General features: G+C 36.7%; 1 protein-coding gene across 10 annotated transcripts in view; it reads right to left on the reverse strand.

The window, feature by feature from the left end:
• The window catches only part of APAF1 (apoptotic peptidase activating factor 1), a 51,618-nt gene extending 31,121 nt beyond the window's left edge, over positions 1-20,497 (reverse strand). For 5 of the 10 annotated variants that reach the window (XR_001863148.1, XR_001863147.1, XR_001863150.1 and 2 more), the window contains exons 1-17: positions 19,255-20,497; positions 18,783-18,972; positions 17,293-17,490; positions 15,926-16,106; positions 12,863-12,975; positions 12,213-12,344; positions 11,576-11,814; positions 10,860-11,027; positions 9,939-10,070; positions 7,979-8,092; positions 7,230-7,408; positions 5,631-5,757; positions 3,602-3,727; positions 2,857-2,988; positions 2,048-2,173; positions 827-988; positions 433-561 (exon numbers count right to left, since the gene is read on the reverse strand). Coding sequence is in view for 6 of the 10 variants with exons in the window: in XM_017737800.1 (XP_017593289.1) it covers positions 433-561; positions 827-988; positions 2,048-2,173; positions 2,857-2,988; positions 3,602-3,727; positions 5,631-5,757; positions 7,230-7,408; positions 7,979-8,092; positions 9,939-10,070; positions 10,860-11,027; positions 11,576-11,814; positions 12,213-12,344; positions 12,863-12,975; positions 15,926-16,106; positions 17,293-17,490; positions 18,783-18,972; positions 19,255-19,392 (2,586 nt within the window). In the remaining 4 variants the exon portion in view is untranslated. The other 5 variants (XM_017737797.1, XM_008636541.2, XM_017737798.1 and 2 more) reach the window with 5 other exon arrangements.
• Between the last annotated feature and the right edge of the window lie 6 nt (positions 20,498-20,503).

A 20,503-nucleotide genomic window follows, 5' to 3' on the forward strand; every position in this document is an offset into this window, starting at 1 on the left:
AAAAACCCCAAACCAACCCCAAACATGATATTTGTACAGACCTACTCTAGCCATGCTAGTCTCAAAGTTATTCTAGATGTTTCCTTCCTTCTTACGTACCAGCACACAGAAGGAGAGAGGATTTGGTTTGGTTTGAGTTAAGCAATACTCCTGAGAGTGACATGAGTAGCTTTAGACACACTTAGCAGACTAGTCTAGTTTTAGATAAATGTGGGTTCCATTGCCAAAATGAACATGTAACTTTAAAACATTGTTTCCCAGATCATATTTTAAATTTAAGAAGCAAGTGAAAATTAAAAAGAATGGAGCACACCAAAAGCCTGCTAAAATAGCTACATTTGTTTTATCTCTGCACACAAGAAACTATTAGGACAAATGTAGCATTTTAAATTGCAAGGAGTCCTTCGTGGTATATTGCAGACAATCACTCACCTCAACAGAACAGTGAGACAAAGCAACTGCCACCAACTCATCCCCAGGACAGAAGTCGCAGTATTGGATTGTGCTGTGATGACTGACGATGACTTGAGTTAACAAACCACAGGTTTTGATATCAAAAAGCTGTGAAGACATAATTACAACAGGAACCCTGTTTGAATGATTTCACTACTGACAAATAGCTTATGTGCTCAACACTGTACATTCTTGAATTCAGAAGGTATTTCTCTTAGTCAGAAGTTTGTTGACCACTTATTTTTATTTACACACACTTGAAATCAGGCACCTTTTATCTGAAAGATCTTAGCGGCCTGGAATTTTATTTGTAATCATAATTTCTATATTGCAATGCACTACCTCCAAAAGATTACTAAAGTGAGGTACTTACCAAAAGCTTATTTTTGGCTCCCACCAAAATCATGTCACCATTTCTGGACCAAGAGCAACATTTTACTAAAACCTCCACGTCATCTGGTTGCTCATCTGCATTTTTGAAGAAATCTTTTATCTCAATACTTTTCAGTTCATTTCCTGAGCGTGCTTCCCAAAGCTGCAGTAAACAGGAAATAGGCACAATCTCTTTTTGCTGATGTAGGTACAGAATACAACAGGAGAGAGCTCCCAACTACTTCTTAAGGAAAAAGGGCAGGGAATAAATACAGCAAAAGCCCCTTGTTACTTTCCCCAGTCAACAAATAGCATTAGAATAATCACAAGTCCAAATGATTTATATATTAAGAAAAAGCAGAAAAACAAATTAAGAAATAAAAACAAACCACAAAGAGGATTATGCTGTAGCAAAACCCTCTCCTTGAGTTTTTCACTCCTATCATTCCAGCTACCATGCTGCCTCAACTTCTATTTAACAAAAGAGTAAAACCAAAAATTAACACCTGCCCTGCAACGCTATAAACAATCTACTTACCATAAGAAATCTGGTATACACCTAGCTTTGCACCTTAATTTCATTGAGGGACATGCCAAAAATCTACAGAATATTTCTGTCCCCTTCACCACATTTTCCTTATGAACAACAGCTACGGCAATCTTTCTTTCCTGATCTAGCAACTACATAGAAATGTAACAGTGTTTTAAGAATTGCAATTCTGAAATAGCATAATTCTGTTGCAATTAAAGGCAATAAAAATAATACTTACACTCTCAGAAAAACACAATCTTTTCAGTTCTCTTTTGGTGCATACAAGAAAACGGCACATGGAAATTGCTTTTAATTTATGTCTCCTGATGAGTCGTTTTCAGAGATGACAGAATTTTCAATTAACCTAAAAACTTACTGCTATTTCTGGTTAAAAAATTCTTACTCCCCCTTCAAGTTTTCTTAACAAAGTGCATTAGGGGGCAAAAATATTCAAAATGAGGCTAGTTAGAATTTGCAACTACAGGCAGTCAACTTTTTTTTCCTGCTACTGGAAAAACCATGTCAAAGTCTTGCATTACAAATGGGACCAATAATCAACTGTTTCAGGATTTAATTCATTAAAAGCTGATCATGCAGACACAAAACTTTCTTATACATATTCTGCATTTGATACCAAAACCCCCCATCCATCATCAAAACAAAGGGCTGATTTAAAAATATACTCTATACCTTTACTGTTCCATCTGTCGAGCAGCTAGCAACATATTCATCATTTGGTGAAAATCTGCAGTGATTGACAGAATTTTCATGACCTATCATTGTATTTCTACAGTATTTTTTATTCAAATCCCAAACCTGTAAGAGAAATAAACATATAAATATCATCATATTCATGAATTATTCAAAGACAGAACATTCATGCTCTTCTCAAAATCATGCACTGGCAGCCAAAACACCACTTTTATTTTTTCTTAGTTTTACCCACATGCTCATGGACTGGATGCTATGACCCAGGCTACCCTACAATTTGCCTCTGTCTGGTAAGATGCATGAAAACTATTAACATCAGAATTATATAAATCTACTTAAAACTTTCTGTACAGTACAGACAAGGCCCTTGACCAGCACAAAATTACTCAAAGTTTCCTCAGACTGAGAAAAAAGCTTTGTCTTGCCTCATTCCTTTTCAGCTTTGTAAATTAGAATCATGTAGCTTACACACATTAACAAAAATGAAATCTCTCAAGTTAGTCTTGAACAGTCTGAATAACATCAGACCAAAGCCCTCACCTTCAAGCCCTACCAATAGAGGACTTGCCCATTCTCCTTTGCTGAGTATAAACACTCCTGCTCTACCTTGCTGAAATCTGATTACAGTAGTCAATACTCTTAATCTGTTGCCATCTCTCTTCTACCCTCTCTTCGACCAGGCTCATTAAAAAAACCCATTAATTTACAGTGTTTAGATATATTTATACATCAATAACTACCCTGTTATGACAAACAGCATGAGAATAATCTCCACCCTTTCCACTTACTTTGATGAAAGTGTCATTTGAGCAGGTGGCTAGAAGGTACTGACCACTTCTGTTATTGAACTGGCAGCAATTAACCTGCTCAGAGTGTTCTTCGTATACACACCTACACTGGCCTGTTCTTGAATTCCAGACCTAGGCAGAATTGAAAGACGAAAAAGACTTTTAAATATATTTAAAGTAATTATTTTTAAAAATCTGTAAACTATGCTGAAATACAGATAAAGTCCTAAAACATTTCAAATAATACCTCAAAAATACTTTGAGGAGAAAGATTATATATTTAAAAAAAGAAGCAAGACACTATGAGGGGAAAGGTCATAATTCAGATTAGAATATGATAATTTCTGGAACTTCAACAAGATTTTGCTACTATAATGAGGAATTAAAAATCCCAAATATTTCACAGGTAACAGAAAAGAAGCATTAAAAAAAGAATTATGGATAGATTCATCTCCTATTCATCCCATGAACAGAACTGGACTCACACATTATGTTCTAGTTAAAAAGAAACATCCGATAATACAAATGAAATAAGTGGTTAATTCTGCACATACGATGTTAACACTAAGCATCTTTTATACTATGGAACAAGTGGGGCTTTTCTGTTTGTCAGCTATTGAATTATCCACATAATATTTAGACAATTTGAAACACTTTTAGTCTTAAGAATCTGCACTGAGTTGGTTAAACAGAAATCAGAATTATTAGTTTGAAAAAAAGAATGGCCTTTTCCTCATTCCCTTACCTTCACTTTTTTGTCACTTGAACAAGTTGCTACAAATTCACCATCTGCAGAAAAAGCGCAACAGAGTATTTCATCATCGTGGGCATTTATCTCCAGGAGTCTCTCTCCACTTTCTGCTTTGAACACCTGAACCAAGGAACAGTAAAACCTTTTAACTTGCAGACAATTTTAAAACACATGTGTAAGTTTCTTTTATCATCTCAAACAGCTCTCTTTATGTAACCTCTTAAAAAACTGGGTTGGCTTTTGAAAGCATTCATAATTTCAGGGATAATAACATAAAGTTCTGCAAGGATGATAGAAATTCTAAGAGAGAGAATTAGTGAAAACTGATTTTTAAAAATACTTATTTCTACCCCCACTCTTTAAGCCAAGAGCCATGCCCTTTCACAGTTTTTTAACAGTAACTGCAAAACACTATTAACAAAATCTAAGTTATTCTTAAAACTACAAATTCCAGTTTTATATGCATGGGATACCATACATATGAAGAACTGCAACAGAACTGATGATTGAAGGAACAAAAAACCAGAAATAAGTAGGGAAAAACTGACAGGATGACACATGTTTTAGTCTCAAGTTAGACATAGGCAACGAAAGGACAACTGGGGAAAAGTGCTACATATTAATCAATTTCCTCACATCCTGGGATTTAACTGTACAATGTGGGGTGGGCAGGGGGTGGAAATCAGGCCTCCCTTTCCATCTCAGGTTACATATTCTTAATTATTATACCACAAGGTGTTCTTTACAGCACTTTTCAGATTATTTTTTTATTGAACAGGAATACCAGTGACAATTAAATGGTTGGTATTTGTTCAAATAAGACCATAAATACTGAAGTAACAGGAAATCTATCTTCACAGTAAATTCTGCAAAATATCTGTTCTTAATCTAGCAATCATTTTTTAAGTACCCTCGAAAACTGAAAAGCTTAAGCCGTAATTAGAAAAAACATGAATAAGTTCAAAGTTAAAAAATGAAAAAAGGATTATAGTTAATTTTCCTATTGTTTCTTCAATGAAAGTTTAGTTCAAGTGCAATTGCAATCCACAGATTCTTTTGGGTGTAAAACGAAGAAAAAAATAAGCAATCTGCCATGTCAGTCAGTACAGAAGCCCAGCACAGCAACTGCTGCATAGCATGAGCACATTCACCAGGCATCTCCTTAAGTGGATGCCATGATCATAATACTGAACAGGCCAGCAAATAAAATAAGCAAATAAAAAACCCAGTAACAACACATGAAGTAGCCAAATGAAAAGCAACTTAGTACTCAATTTCTCAAGCATCCAAAACAATACCAAAGGCTTGCAGCAAAGTTGTTCTTTTCCCTTACCTTTGGCTGTCTGGAATATGGGTACCTTACCAGGTTAGTGGCTGGCTGATTGCTAGTTTTCTTGAGAGCTGGCTGATTCCCCTCCAGGCAGACTGCTGGCAAATTTATATTAGTCACATTCCCCTCTGTCTCTTCTAATCTGCTTTCTAAGCACTTTGGGCCTGTTTCCAATTTAATACTGCCCTCAGCTTCAGGGGTTTTCTCCAGCGATACAGTTCTTTTGCATTAGGGCATTTCACTAATTAAACACCATAGTGGCATAATGTCCACTACCCTCCCATATAAAGAGTAAAGCTGTACTTAAAACATCTTACTGCTCCTTGGTACTGTAGAAGGTCTACTAGGACTGGAAATAACATTTTTTGCAAGTAAATATTAAATAAGCTGGGGTGCATTGCTGGGCTGTGACCTTTTCCATATCATTAAAAGGCCTCTCATGTTCACGCATCAGGGCAAGGAGGGTGTAAGCCCTAAAATCACACCATTTAGCTCCTGAAGATAATGCTTACCATTCTAAACACACAACTTGACATTTATGCAATAATATATCCTTTTCAATCATTTGTCTCCAATTATGATCTAGATACAAATATTTCCACATAGCAACAGAAGAAAAGTGACAGGACTGTTTAACAAGTGTTTCTGAAATGGTACACAGCCTCTCTTTTGACTCATGCATAGGTGTCTTACCTGAAGTGTTTTATCAGCTCCACATGATGCTATTCTTTGCCTATCCTTAGAAAAGCAGGCATGGTAAACTGCATCTCGGTGTGGACGAACAACCAGACGGTAGAGATTTTTCAAGGATTTTTTATTTCTACAGGGTAAGACAATTATTTAGATGAGTGCCTTTGTATTATTCAAAATCATCTCTAAGAAGATTAACACTTTTTCACACATCTTGAGCAGCAAGCTTTATAACAAACAAAACAACCAACCCACTACACCTTATCTCTCAGCCTTCATGCTGAACTAATAAAGGAAACAAAATTCCAACATTCACTCAGAGGTTTATATTGTGCTCCAACAGCTACAGTTTAGAGATCAAGAAAGAAAACATTTTTATGATCTGAAATACACTATTTCCAAACAAACTTTTTCCTGAGAATTCTTGTCTCCTGCAGGAGAACTCTTCCTTTTAAAGCATATTCAAAAACATTTGTAAATTTGTTTAGATCTTTGCAAATTTCCTTAATTTTCATGACAATGGCTCAACACTTATCACTAAATAGCTAAATAAGATCTGTGACTATCACCACTTTTCAGTCAGAGATTAGGTACAGAATCTAACACACCTTAGATGACTCTTGCCTCACTTGAACAAAAACTTAAGAGTTAGCAGCTATCATAATCATCCTGTTTAGCCAGATGTTAATACAGAAAGCTGGCACTGTAATGAGTGACATGGTGATGAATGACCAAAACATCTCCTCTCTGTTGTGTTGATTTCAATCATGCTCTTCAGCACGCCTCCCGCATCCAAGCTGAAAACCCTGGACTAACTGGAGATTGACTCTTCTGAACGGTGCAATTTCCAAGCAGTTTTGCTAAATAAAAGAACCAAATATTCAAAGAGGAGACTAATCTGCCTGGCTCTTATTATAATAATTGCTTGACATGAAGTCCCTCTGTTTTACAAGCACCAAGAACTACAAATAATCAGAAAAGAAACATCAAACGGAATCAAAGAGTTTACATGGTCAGTTGACTATTGGACAAGGCTGGGAGAATGTTTAGATCTGTATACTTTTTCCTTAAACAACTTCCAAAAAGACAGGAACAGCAAAAAATTATTTAAATAGGAGAAATTTCAAGATTGTGTAGAGATTACAAAGCATTTCCCATCTCACTACTTTATAAAACTTTGCAAGTTAGCACAAGAGCTCTCCTTTTTAAAGCCAGAGTTTACTTTAAAACCTAAAAACCTACTCTACCTTATCCAATACTTGCACTACAATTCTAACTTTAAAATAAAATTATTTAAAGAAGTTTCAAGGTATTATAATTTCCTCTTTGCATCGTTATTTAAAAGGAACAATAATTGAATACAGAAATAAATATATTACTCAATTTATTTTTCTGTAATTATTACTAAATTGTGGCCTTGCATATCCAGGGTTCCCCTTCTCCCACAAGTTCTTGAAAATTATTACACTTTCCTTCCTCAGAGAAAAACCCCACCAGTTCTTACAAAGATCCTTTTATTACCATACATTGTATTTAGCTGTACATTAAATGATTTCCTTGTCAAGGGATCAGCGTATCAGCAGACGGACTGCAGCTACTTACATCCACTCCAAATAAAATGCTCCTGTTTCTCTCTGAGCATGTAGCTTGGCTTGTTGATACACCTCTGATGTCTCTGGCTGGCAAAGTCCCAGCTGGATAATGTCAGGAAATGGCTGCCGTCCAAGAAGGTGCCCATTTAAGGACAGAAATTCCTGGAAATTCTCACGTACTGTGCTATCCTAAATACAGAGCAGATATTTGATAACACAAATTTATCTTAGGATTTATTTCCTTGCTTTTTAAATTTTCTGTATGGGTAATATTCTTACAGAAGCCCTTAGCTCTATTTTTCTATTAAGTTCCATTAGCAAGTACATACAATAGATTGAAATATTTCATTATCCTATTCAGAAGGCACAATATCCTTATTTTTCAAACAAAGAATACTGGCAATAGAGATTTATTCAATAAGCAGTGTGAAACACCAGAAAGACTATTCCAAGTGGTCAACATAATTCTACACTTCCTCAAAAGCAGAGTACCTTATGTACCCACCACTAGGTATTGATGACTACAGTTACTGAGTTCCATGGCCAATCACTTACACATTGAAGTTAAAACAGAAACAGAAAACTGAGTTTCCTTCATTTTTATCTTCTCCAAGTTAAAGTTCAATTTAATATTGGTTTCATGCTTTGGTTTTTTAAGTTTTCTATATACCTGCCATACATATACATCCAACAAAATGCAATTACAAAATAGAAAATTGCATTTGGAACCAACTCATCATTTACCTTTTAGTATCGTACCTTTTGATCCAGGATTGAGCTATATTCTACATATTCATGAATCAGATGAGCAGGCCCAACCAATTCTGTTTTAGCTTTAATCCAATCTAAAGAAAACATCAGATCACGGAGCTCCTACAAGAAACACAATTTTAAGTTCAGAGTGCAAGCTTCACAACAGAATCTACTCGGGGGAAAAGAAAAACACAGGAACTACATTAGGCATTTAATACACTTTGGTACAACTGTCCCTAGCTGAAAACTTATGCAATTTCCTGTTTCCTGCATCTTAATTGTTCAGGTATAAATTCTGTGTATAGAAGGCTAAGTTTGTTATTTTAAACTTCTCCTTAATACAGCTAGTCAGAGAGGAGATGGAGATACAAAGCAGTTCTTGACTTTTGCAGCGCACAAGGCCTGGTTTTTTAATTCTGAAAAAGCTTCTTCTAGCAAAGATCACTGCTAATAATGATTGTTGATCTTCCTAAGAGATGCTGAAACTCCTAAAACCATGCATAGATGATCAAGGGAGTCCTGCCATAACATCCTTTCATTCCTTCAGTGCTCTGGATTGTATCACATCAGGCCCTATGGACTTGTGAACACTCAACTGATCCAGCCAGTTCCTTACAATTTCACATTTGTGTCCCTAAATGAAAAGTCCCTGTTCCCACAGTCATGGTCCTCCAAACCAGGGGGCTGGGCAGACAAGATCTGTCAGTATTATTAAAGACCCAGGCAGAAAAAAGCTTTTTTTTTGCTTTATCCCTGTTAGTTAGATGACCATCTTTAACAATTATTGGTCCAATGTTTTCTTTAGACCTCCTACAGAAAAACTGCTTAGCTACAACACTGCACAGGTTTAAAGCATATTCCAATTTAAAATCAGTAAATACCACAAGGATTAAAAGATTATCATGGTTAAACAAAGAAAAGGAATACAACCCAGCTTTATTAGTCTTCCAAAACATAGAAATCATGTCTAAATAATGAAACGTAAGTGATACATATAATATAAACTCTAGAAAGCATATAGCCATAATGAGCCAGGTTAAAGACCTCTGAGAAGCTAATTCTACAAAATGTAGAAAGGCTGCTAATAAAAACATTTCGACAACACACTGAAACTAAAGAAACTAAGATAATGAAATAAGTATGATCCAAAACACCTGTATTTGTAGCCAACATTAATTATGAAGGTTCCTATAAGACATAAATCCACAAAGTGTATTATATGATGAGTCAGATGAGCCATCTTGAAAGAAGCTCGATGAAAAGGTTTGAGAACATGTGAAATAAAGCAATAAAAAACCAAGATCAAATGCAATTCAGTGTGTTTGAAACTGAAATTCAAGTGAAACTACTAATTATTAATCTTTCTGCATGATTTGAATCTTATACTAGCTCAGTATCTAAAGAACAGTAGTTGGCAAAAATGACAGCATTTTTTTAAGGTGCCAAGACAATCCTGGAAACAAGAGACTTGCCCATCTAACTCTTGATAGGGTTATTTTGCTGTTGAAGTCAGATAATGAATTTTTACACACAAATCTGTATGACATAAGAGCAAAAATCTAACCAGACTTCTGAAGAGAAAAAAGTAACTATGATGAAATTCTCTGATGAAATCAATTTACTTGTATTATTATACAATAAATAAAGCTTGGGTTTTCAAAAAGGTTTAGAGAAGGCTTCTTATTAAAGCTTGTTAAAAAGGAAAAGAAAAACACAAGCTATTATGGTAGAAAATAGGAAGTCTTCTCAAGAACTGGTTGAAAAGCCAAGATACAAAGGGTAGAAATAAAGTAGTTTTTGTAAGGGACAGTGATTATCAGAGGACCTCCTAAAGACTATGCTGAGTGTTTACCCAGCTGGACTGAAGTCTGGGTGAAGAGAGGCTCAGCTGGGAAAAGGCCTGGAGGGAAAAGCAGAGGTAAGAATGGGTGAAAAAAGGAAGCAAAGGACACCTGTCAGAACCCACCTGCTGCATGTTGGCACCTGCCATGTGATACGCTAGGAAGTTATACCAGTACATGCAATCCTCTTGAGACAGAACAGGTGTATTAAGCTTGTAGTATTTCTTGTACTGATTTACTATGTTTTTATGTAGCTCCTGCAATGTGAAGAAAAACACACTTTTGGCACTGAGGAATTATAAGTAGTATTATTATTACATTATAAATAGCGTTGAGGAATAATATTTCTCAATTGTAATACATTAAAAAATGAAATACAAAAGCTTACCTTCCAAAATTATACACCTAACCTAATTTATTGCTAAAGACTGCTCCAGAAACATTCTCTGGATATTGAAAGACACAAAAGCAAGCTGTTAACCTTCTTTCTCAGACTGAGATTAGCTACCAAATCTCTTTTCATCTTAAATGTGGGTAGCCAACAAAAATAGGACCCTTACATATATAGAATTAAAGCAAGTCAAAAAACTTGCCTTTTCTTCATATCTACTATTTCTGCCTTGTCCTTCAGAAGTGAAACTGAGTCCAACTTACAGGTCATCTTCATGAAAGTACTGCCTTAAACTGAAAAAAAGGGAGCAAAAAGCATTTCTCTGCATTAAAGAAGAAGTTTCCTATTGTGATAGAATCTTGATGTCTTTGGAATCAACAGTGGAACATTACATCTCCTGCTGGAAACATCTGATAGAGAAATAATGGATATAGAGTCTTCTCTTAGATTAGTCTCTTAGGTGCAAATGGAATCATCAAGAAATCCCTCCACAGTTTCAAGTTGAAAATAAATATTTTTAATTAGTCAGCCTTAAGTTAAACTTAATTTGCACCTATGCTATGAAGCTACTCAGGATAACATACAACAAAGCAACATTTTCTGAAAAATGCCCAGCTGTGAAGAGTAAAGCTGAAAGTATCAGTTGATTTGCTACCTGAAGCTGGTTGCGATTCTTCTCTGTGAGAAAGTCAAGCTGAAGATCATGTAAATAGTAATGGAACGACTTCCCATTACGATCACAGAACAACAGGGATTTGTTAACAAATTCCTGTAGTATATCTTCAACTTCTTCAGTTTCCATATCCCAAAGAATACAAAGAACCTAAGAAATATTAATGCATTAACAGAGAAGAGAATCAGAACCAAGTTGTAATATGATTTGTATGAATATTATAAAAGGATACCAAGTAACTGACAACAAAATGCACACTAATAAATACAGACACATTACAAAGAGTAATCAGCTCACTAAGTTACCAGTTCCTTCATACCAAAACACAGGAAAGATACCACAAGTTAGCCTATCTTTTGTCTATTTGTGCTGATTTATGGTGATCATAAAAGGAGACAAATTCCAAATAACAGTTTTCAAGCTTTCAATGAGCTCAACTACAATCTAATTAAAAAACAATATACAGAATGCACATGAAACTTAAACATTACAGATATGTTTACTCAGGATTATTTTAGTTCCATTACTAACAATACAAGTCATGACACGATAATGGAACAAATCTACCCAATCTAGCAATTATAATTAAGTTATATACTGCAGAAGTTATACACGACAATTATAAATTTTAAGAATTCTTTAAGGTTTTTTTTTGTATCTCACTAAAAATCACAAGATTTCTGCACTGCTGTTATTACCTTAGTAGGTACTTTAACATCTTTTGGGAGGATAGAGAGGTCTTTATAGTAGTCTTTGTAATTGTCATCCAGTTGCTCAACACTTATGGACATTGCTTCATCAAGGGCTTCGTAATCATAAGAGGAAGATTTTCTTATTCTTTTAAACTGCTTATTCTGCAGCTGCCTGAGATAGTATTCCCAGCGGTTAGGGAAGTCTCGTAGTAATGCACCTATCAAGGATATCACAAGAGGAGAACCTGAAGGAAAAGATTAAATCAATTTTAGAGGTCATCAAGGAACACAATCCAACAGCTGATGGTCAAGTGACTGAATCAGGTAGTATTCCCAATGCACTGATTAAATTCTTGAGGCATGGAGGAGAGACAAAACAAGCACTCCATGTAGACATCTGCAAACTCAACAAATTTAAGTGTAATTGTGGTGCAGAGAGAAAATATGCTGAAGAAAACTACTCAAAAATCAACATGAGACTTCTGCTTAGCTTAAAAAACCCCAAAAATATTTAACAAGCACTTGTATTTTGCTTAACATACACAGTATCAAAGGGTTTTCCCTTCTCTATTTTTAAGTCAAAATACAGAAGAAAAATACTACCTTCAGTGGTGAATTGTACAACAAAGAGCAACTGGAATACCTTTGCATTCTCTTACAAGGGAGTTAGCTTGTTCTGGCAGTTCTGATATTTTCATATTCACAAATAGGGATAAAATCTCCAGGCCTTTCTCATGTGCTAGTCCACTTTCCACATGAACCTCGTACTTATTGCCTAGAAACAGAAACATGGAAAAAATTTCAAAACACGTGAAAAACCCTATGGAAATTCAAAGTATTTTCCAAGTAAAATCTCGAGCAAAGGTTCATGATTTTTTGCATAGTATTTTATAGGACTAAGAAGGGTATAAATTCTACCTACCAGAATCAGCTTGCATTAGAGATATATACATAAAAAAAAATAGCCTATAAGCTAATAATTACACATGCATTATGGGCAGTCACTGCTGAATAGTGTAGAGATAATCAATCTAACAGCATCAGTGCCACAGAGGTTAATTTATTCTGTTGAGAATCACTGCACTCTTCAATGTAAACATGTAATTTCCATGATAACATACAACACTTACTTCACAAAGAGCATAAAGTCTTACAGAGCAGAGTTCTAAAACCTGGCCACTTGTGCACAAATTGATAGACAGATTCTATCAGATTTTTTTGAAAGTTCACATGAACAAGCTGCAGACAAAGACACATAAAATCTGTGGTGCAGGAGAGGAAACTGTTCCTTACCAGCCACAGCATCCGTTACACTCCTGTCCCTGCTCGTGATGAGAACCTGACATTGATTATCGAATGCTTTTAACACCCAGGAATCCCAAATGTCGTCCAGGACCAAAAGAGATCTAGGGCATGAAGAAATATTTCAGATCAACTTTTAGTGCCAAAATAGAGTATTGCATTTTAATAATAAAAGAACATTTTCAGAATTTACAAAGTATCACTGCATAATTTTTTTATATTAGTATGTAGAGTATCTTAATAGTATGTCCAGAGAAGAGTAACGAAGCTGGTAAAGGGTCTAGAAAATGTCCTAAGAGGAGCGGCTGAGGGAGCTGGGGTTGTTTAGACTGGAGAACAGGAGGCTCAGGGGTGACCTTAACAATCTTTATGACCTGAAAGGAAGTTGTAGCCAGGTGGGAGTCAGTGTCTTTGCCATGTCTCAGGTGGAAGGATGAGAGGAAACGTCCTTAAGTTGCAGCAGGTGCGGTTCATATTAGATATCAGAAAAAATAATTTTCCTAAAAGAGTGGTTAAGCACTGGAATAAGTTGCCCAGGGAAGTGGTGGAGTCACTGTCTCTTGGAAGCATTCAAGAAGTGTCTGGATGGGGCACTTTGGGGATATGGTTTAGGGGTGATTATGGTGGTGTGCTGGGTTGATGGCTGGACTTGATGATCTTGAACGTCTCTTCCTACCTTGGTGATTCCGTGATTAAATACTGCACAAGAAGCTGAATGCAGTTATCTCAAAAACATTTTTACCATTTATTATTTCGTAGCTACAACTGAAGTGTAAACAACAATGTTTTGAGAAATATTTCCATTAGTAGACGCCAGGCAAAACAGAAATATTTACTGGTTTTAAGTCACTAGGTGTCATAAATGAAGAAAAGGGTTGTACAAGACTAGGTAACTCTGACACAGGCTAGTGATAAGCTTTGTGGGAAAGCATTTAAGCTTTCCTTTTGACTCAGGAGTTTTTAGTTTTGTTCTTGTATCTTTGGAAAGCTATATGAGACTAATCCTCTTGTGAAGCAATTGTCTTGAATGGCAAGGCTCTTCATACATAAACGACGTTTCAATAACTACATATTCCAGTCCTATGGCCAGCCAGGTTTTCAGGTTCCCACATGCAATCTCACTAGAATAATGTACAATAGACATCCCTACACCCTTATATGACAGAGAAGTCACTGAAAACTGTTTTTACAAGACTGGTTTTAAGGAAGCAAGAAGTCAAAAAGACTAGCAGCAAGTAGATGTATGAAAAGAAATACCAGTTATTTGCATTCAGTGAGTTTAATCATTGACATCTAATCCTACAAATGGTCTCCATTTACTACCTTTTTTTTTTAAGGGATGGAATTTTCCGCTCCACTAGGTACTGGTTAAATTGTCCAATTCCCACCAAAGCATGACAAAACTTCCGCATTTCTGTTCGGCTAAGTGGTACTTACACCATCAAAGCCCGTAAATAAGGATTTGATCCTCCTTAAAGGAGTGCATACACATCATACCCCATTCTCAAAGACACATTTAACTCTTGGATACCCCTATCTCATTTTTATACAACTCCTCCTTTTGATAAATCAGAGGGTTCACAAGAATACTATCACAGCCATAAAGGACCCGTTTTGTGTCACTTCCACACTTGAAAATATGCTGGGTGGCATGAATGACAGCCTGATTTTGTTTTTAATTAATCTGAGCACTTCAAATTCATTAGGCACCCATGATTTTTCTCCTCAAGTCACACCAACAAATCTTAAATCCTAATTAGGATTATTAAAAAAACCTTAAAACAAAAACCAAAACAAACAAAAAACCACCCCAAACCAACAAGCAATACCCTGTGATAACTATCACAGGAGACTCAATTCTGTAATTTCTTATTTTTAAGTATATCATAGTTCCAATTTTTCATTTGACTAATACTTTAATCCCAAGAAACATACTAGCTTCACAATCTGAATCCTTTGTCTAATACTTCATTCCCAAGAGATGTGCCTGAATCCAGATACAGCTAAAGTGACTTCTTGTCGCCAAAGAGAATTCCAGAGTAGAGCCAGCTCCTTCCCAAGCTGCACAACCAGTGAAGCTTTGTTTCCAATACACTTGCACCCTCTATGAACCTTACTCCCCAGCACATTCCCCTCTACTTCCTCCCATGGCCACTTCTGTATTGAAGAGTTTTAATTTGTTTTGCTTGTTAATAAACAAGAAATAGCAACGGAAATGTCTCAATGGAGACAACCACTTCACACCCTTCATGGAAAAGTGCACTTGCAGCTGATAAAACAGATAGATTTATTTTGGAGGACCTGGAAATATTTTTCACATCTTTTCTTCACAAGAAAGATTTTTTCTTTTCCCCCTGTACAAAAATGCCACTATTCTATTCTATGTTATCTACAAAGATCACAAGGCTAGAGTATTATTCCCAAGGTAACTCACTGACAAGCAGGCTTATTTAATTTAGTACAGATTTTCCCAGAGAGTAATGAAATCCTCAACAAATAATAAAACCTATTTCTCAAAGGTCCAAAAAGCTGTGCAGTGACTGAGATGTTGCTTAATTAAATCAAGTCACTTTCCCTGAAGTTTGAACAGTTTCCCTGGTTTCTTGACAATAACTGGTCACATCATGAAAATCTGTTTTCATTTTGGTACCTCTAGATCACACACTTTTTAAAGACACCAGCTGTTCTGTAAAGGAAGAATTTTCTGCAGTGATACGCACCCTTTTTTCTGCTGTATGATCCTCACACATCAGTAAACCAGTCTACACACACAATGAGAACACGGGAAGTTAAAGCAATCCTTATTTCCAATTGTTTGTTCCCATCTTTCACTATTTCACTATTTGCTTTTTCAAGCAGATATGACTCCTGTACAGCTGCTTAACATACTTTGTTAGCAGAAGCCTTACTAGCCTAAGTTAGGATGTTGGTTAAAAAAAAAACACACGTCACAGACACATGTAAGCACAACACACACACCTCACATAATTAGACCAAAGTTACTCTGCAGAGTTTTATCAGTTAAAGAATAGTGTTTGATTTTACTGACATCACCTGGGGTATTTGCGTAGCATCACCAAACGAAGACGATCTTTAGCCTCCTCAATGTTAAGTGGCCTTTGTGGAAGAGTGGAGTCATGTTCCAATCTACTACAGAGATTCTGAAGTTTTATGAGGAGCCCTGCTTTGTCCTGTTTCCCAACAGAGATCCAGTGAACTCCTCCTGGAAAGTAATCTAACAAGAAAAGCAATATTAATCATGCTATACATTTTAAATAATTTTAAATATTTACTAGCAACTTACAGTAGTAAGTCAGCATTACTTAAAATACAAACCTGTAAAGTATATTGCAAGCCATCCTTGCAATTAACACCAAAGGGTGGTTCTACAAGACCACTCCAGTTCATTTTTAAAGGAACAGACTCTATAGGGCAAGTACCCATAGAAACTTCACACCATCGCTGATGCTGTTGTCCCTCCTTTCCACATGTCTTCCTGCCTGTCCCTCCACAGCCCCTTTTGCATCCATCTTTCTGCTAGCCTGACCTAGCATTTGCATTTTTAACCCTGTAGTACTGCAGGAGTTGGGAGTTTGGGGTGTAAAAATAATCCTGAAACAGTGATCAAAAGCCATCTAGAAGAGTCAGCTGTAGCAGAGGATGCTACAGTACCTATCCCTACATTTTTTTTTTTTAAATGCCCTGAAACAGTGATCAAAAGCCATCTAGAAGAGTCAGCTGTAGCAGAGGATGCTACAGTACCTATCCCTACATTTTTTTTTTTTAAATGCCCTGAAACAGTGATCAAAAGCCATCTAGAAGAGTCAGCTGTAGCAGAGGATGCTACAGTACCTATCCCTACATTTTTTTTTTTTAAATGCCAAGTACTACTTTCTCCTCCTAGTGTCCTATGCAAGGAAAAGTAAATAAAATAGAAAAAATGCCATTGAACGGTTCTGTCTAGGATCTGCTTTAAGCTAAGGCAACACTACCATCCACAAATGCCTGTCTCTATTAAAATATAGGTAAAAGTCAGAGCAAGACTTTTTCAAATTCACATAGCAAGGAGAGGAGTCTGAGGACTTTACAAGCAATGCCCAAAAGGAGTATAACTGGATATATTATTTTGCACTAACAGAAATAGCAATTTCAAGTTAATTAAGGATGCATCTACTCTCATAAACCAAAGCAGATTCTAAGGTGAAAAGCTATTCAAAACCTTTTTCTACAAACTAATAAAATACTTAGTAGTCCTAGAGCACTAAATGGTTGTGACAGTTGTATGTTGCAAGCAAATATTTCAGAATCACCTAAGAAATTTAGAAACCTAAATCACTTTCAAGATGACATATGATATTGCACCATACATGCCTACACCTGTAGTGATTTTTATAAAAATACAGATGTTTTTCTGGCAGTACCTTCCAAGAGCTGAGGATCCCTTAAAGCTTCTGCTGTTAAGACAGTCTTCCCACAGCCTGCCATTCCATAAACTGTGACCCAGCCTGGCTCACTTCCCAAGCAGTACAGTTTCTTTTTAATAGCATCTACCAGTTTTGGCCGAGTGACAAACACAACTGGTCTCTGTGGTACGCCTCCTTCGCAGAGAATGGTCTTCACTAAAGTTAAGAACAAGAAACATCAAAATAAAACAGGAGTTCTAAATGTGATGCCTCTTCAAACTCAACACCACACAAATCTTCACCCAAAATAACAAGTGGGCTCCCTCCCCTTCTCATGTCCCATAAAAATGCCCTAAAAACTGCTGGACTCAAAAACCAAATACTGAAAAAAACCTGCTTTTTAGAAACAAATTAATTAGCAGGCAACTAGCCCCCTACCTAAAACAGTGTTCAAATTAATAACTGCATGAGGAAAGCTTGTTACATTAAGACCTAGAAGTAAAAAGAGAATTAACAGCTCCCGTGGAAACTGTAGCAAACACAGGAGCTCAACATTACTATACCCAGCAATCAAGTCACTTTCTCAGCCAGAAGTCACCACGCCGTGGATGCAGCAGAAAAGAAAGGATGCTGTGTAAGGCCTTTCCTTGGCACTTCACAGCACAGCACTGGGGTCCAAGCATGACTTCCACTGATTTAAGCTGAGATAGCACTACTTGAAATAGAAGAGGTAAAGCATAACAGGAAAGGAAATGTGTACTTCATCTGCCCACTTTGTGGCCATGTGGAGCGACATAACTGATGAACTTTAATTATCTAAGACAGCCTTAAACTCCACATGCCTTTGACACTTACTAAATGTAGAGTGCCAGTAAATACGGCAGTCAGTCATATGCAGTTAGAAGGTTCTGCCCATTAGAAACTACAAATTTATTTCATGTCAGTCAAAGATGATACCGATGACAATGCAGGTAAAATTATGGAACTTATGTAGGGTCATTAAAAGATCTGGTGGAAAGAATTAAGTAACCTAATAATTAGATCAATTCTTGGAATGTAGGTTGAAAGATTAAAGATTACTCTTCAAGGTAAGTATCAGAATTTTGGAGGCTACAAGTTTTTCTGATAGATTCAACTTCTTTAGTGCATACAAATGAGAGTCCTTCTTTCACTTACAACAAAACTTATACCAATAAGAGAAAACCGTAAGAGCTTCAGGTCGCCTGCCTTTTAAAACAAACATTACTTAATATGAACACTTACAAGATGACCTATAAAAGTTGTAACTGTTGTAACTCTCCTGCCACATTACTTATTACATGAAATACACACATAGTTATTACACAATGAAAACAAGCCAATGCACCAACTGCTCCTTTTTCATTGGAACAGGTATGACACATTATTATATATATATTTTATATATATACATATATTTTTATTCTAAGGAATAAAAAACACAACTTGTCTTCACGCTCAAGCACAGGGATTGCTGTAGTTACACTGACCATGGGAAGTCATTCCATCCATTGAACTCTTTCTGTTACCAGACGAGATGGCAGGGATGCCGTCCTGAAGAAGCGCAGCAAGATCTCTGTACCCTTCATGAAGCAGTGCATTATAAAAGGATCTATATGAATTATTATCTTTTGTAAGAATAATGTTTATTAGCATAGCTGCTCGCTCCTTCCGTGTATTCTAGAAAAAAAAATTAGAAGAGGTATTATACAAAACTAAGAGACCTTAGAAATCATTTCATCTATCACTCTGTAAATTATATACTATTTAGAGCTACAGAAATAGCCTTTAACTTACCAAGCTCTTAACTCAACCTTAGGAAGTACAATAAAAACTGTGTGCTAGGCATACACTTTAGAATTTGAAAAATCCAGAAATTAGCCAGAAATTAGTATTTTTAAAAAGGATGGTAAAATATATGAGTAGACTAGGAAGATAAATAGCAGTGAGAGATTATTCTACCTGCTGCCTCCCTCTTCCCTCCTCCTGTAATGTTAGTACTTCGTCAGAAATCATATGATCCATAATATAAGAAGTCTTGATGTCATTTTCCAATGCTTGACGATTCATAAGCAAATAGTTTCTACTCCTGACATCCATATTTCTTCAGTGTGAAAAAGAGGAGGGGGGGGAGAAATCAAGTAAGAATGGGAACATAACTTACAAGCACAAGGAGAGAAGTTTTAAAACAGCTTATGAATTTTGGTGTTAAAAGAGTAGCAAAGCATCTGGTAATTCTGAAAATACAAATTCTTTTCCCCATTCCTATTAATTTATGTTTATGAGCACTTTCAGAACTACAAAACCAAAGACTAAAAGCTTCTCATATACTAGCAACTTGCTAAATGTCTCTATGAAAAGGTCTTCTCCCCACCCACTACATCCCTCAGTTTTTTTTAAGTCCTTGGATCATGTGATTGGGACAACGGGATGAGAAAGAGGACTGGGTCTCATTGCAGGGGATAAACACATTGTTGTCTCCAAGTTCAAGACTCCACACAAGGACGCTTGGATCTTGACATATGATGGAAGAGGGAGCACCCAACACTGCCACTGACTGTGCGATACCTTCCTTTGCCAGCATCTGACACGACTCTAAACTTGCATTCTTCCTCCATGTCATAAAAAAAAAAAAAAAGTCTGAAGAAAACAGAAGGTGAAGCTGACTAGAGCATAAAGGTTTTCCAGAACTAATCAGCTGCTCCGCGAGTCCCAATCGATCAAAACGCTCTCTCCGATCACAATCCTGCCAGGGAAGCTCCATAAACAAGTCCAAAATCCTCCACAGAGCAACTAGGCAGGTACCTGCAGAAGCGTTCACCTTTTCTGGCACTCTCTCCTTCAGGAGCGGGGTAGATGTAGAACGGCTGCTTTTGGGTAAGTCCGGAATGGAGCGCCTCTTCTGCCGTACTAACAGAATTTCCTAATTTCACTGAAAATTACGCACTTAGGAAAGCCTTCCACCCTACCTTTATCTCACCGCACACGGAGGAAAGGGGACGCGAGAGCTTCCCGGTAGAAAAACTAATAATAATAATGCCACACGTGAGTCAAACACAAAAGAAATCGCTCCACAAACACCCAAAACAAAGGGTTAACTCACACCGTGCCGCTGTTGCTAGCCGCGAACGGAACAGAAACCGAGGCGCTCAGCCCGCCCGCGGCCGCCCCCTGCCCCGCCCAGGCGGACCCCTCGCGGTCAGCTCCGGTC

This window comes from Corvus brachyrhynchos, unplaced genomic scaffold (assembly GCF_000691975.1).
Source record: "Corvus brachyrhynchos isolate BGI_N302 unplaced genomic scaffold, ASM69197v1 scaffold56, whole genome shotgun sequence".
Classification (NCBI taxonomy): domain Eukaryota; kingdom Metazoa; phylum Chordata; class Aves; order Passeriformes; family Corvidae; genus Corvus; species Corvus brachyrhynchos.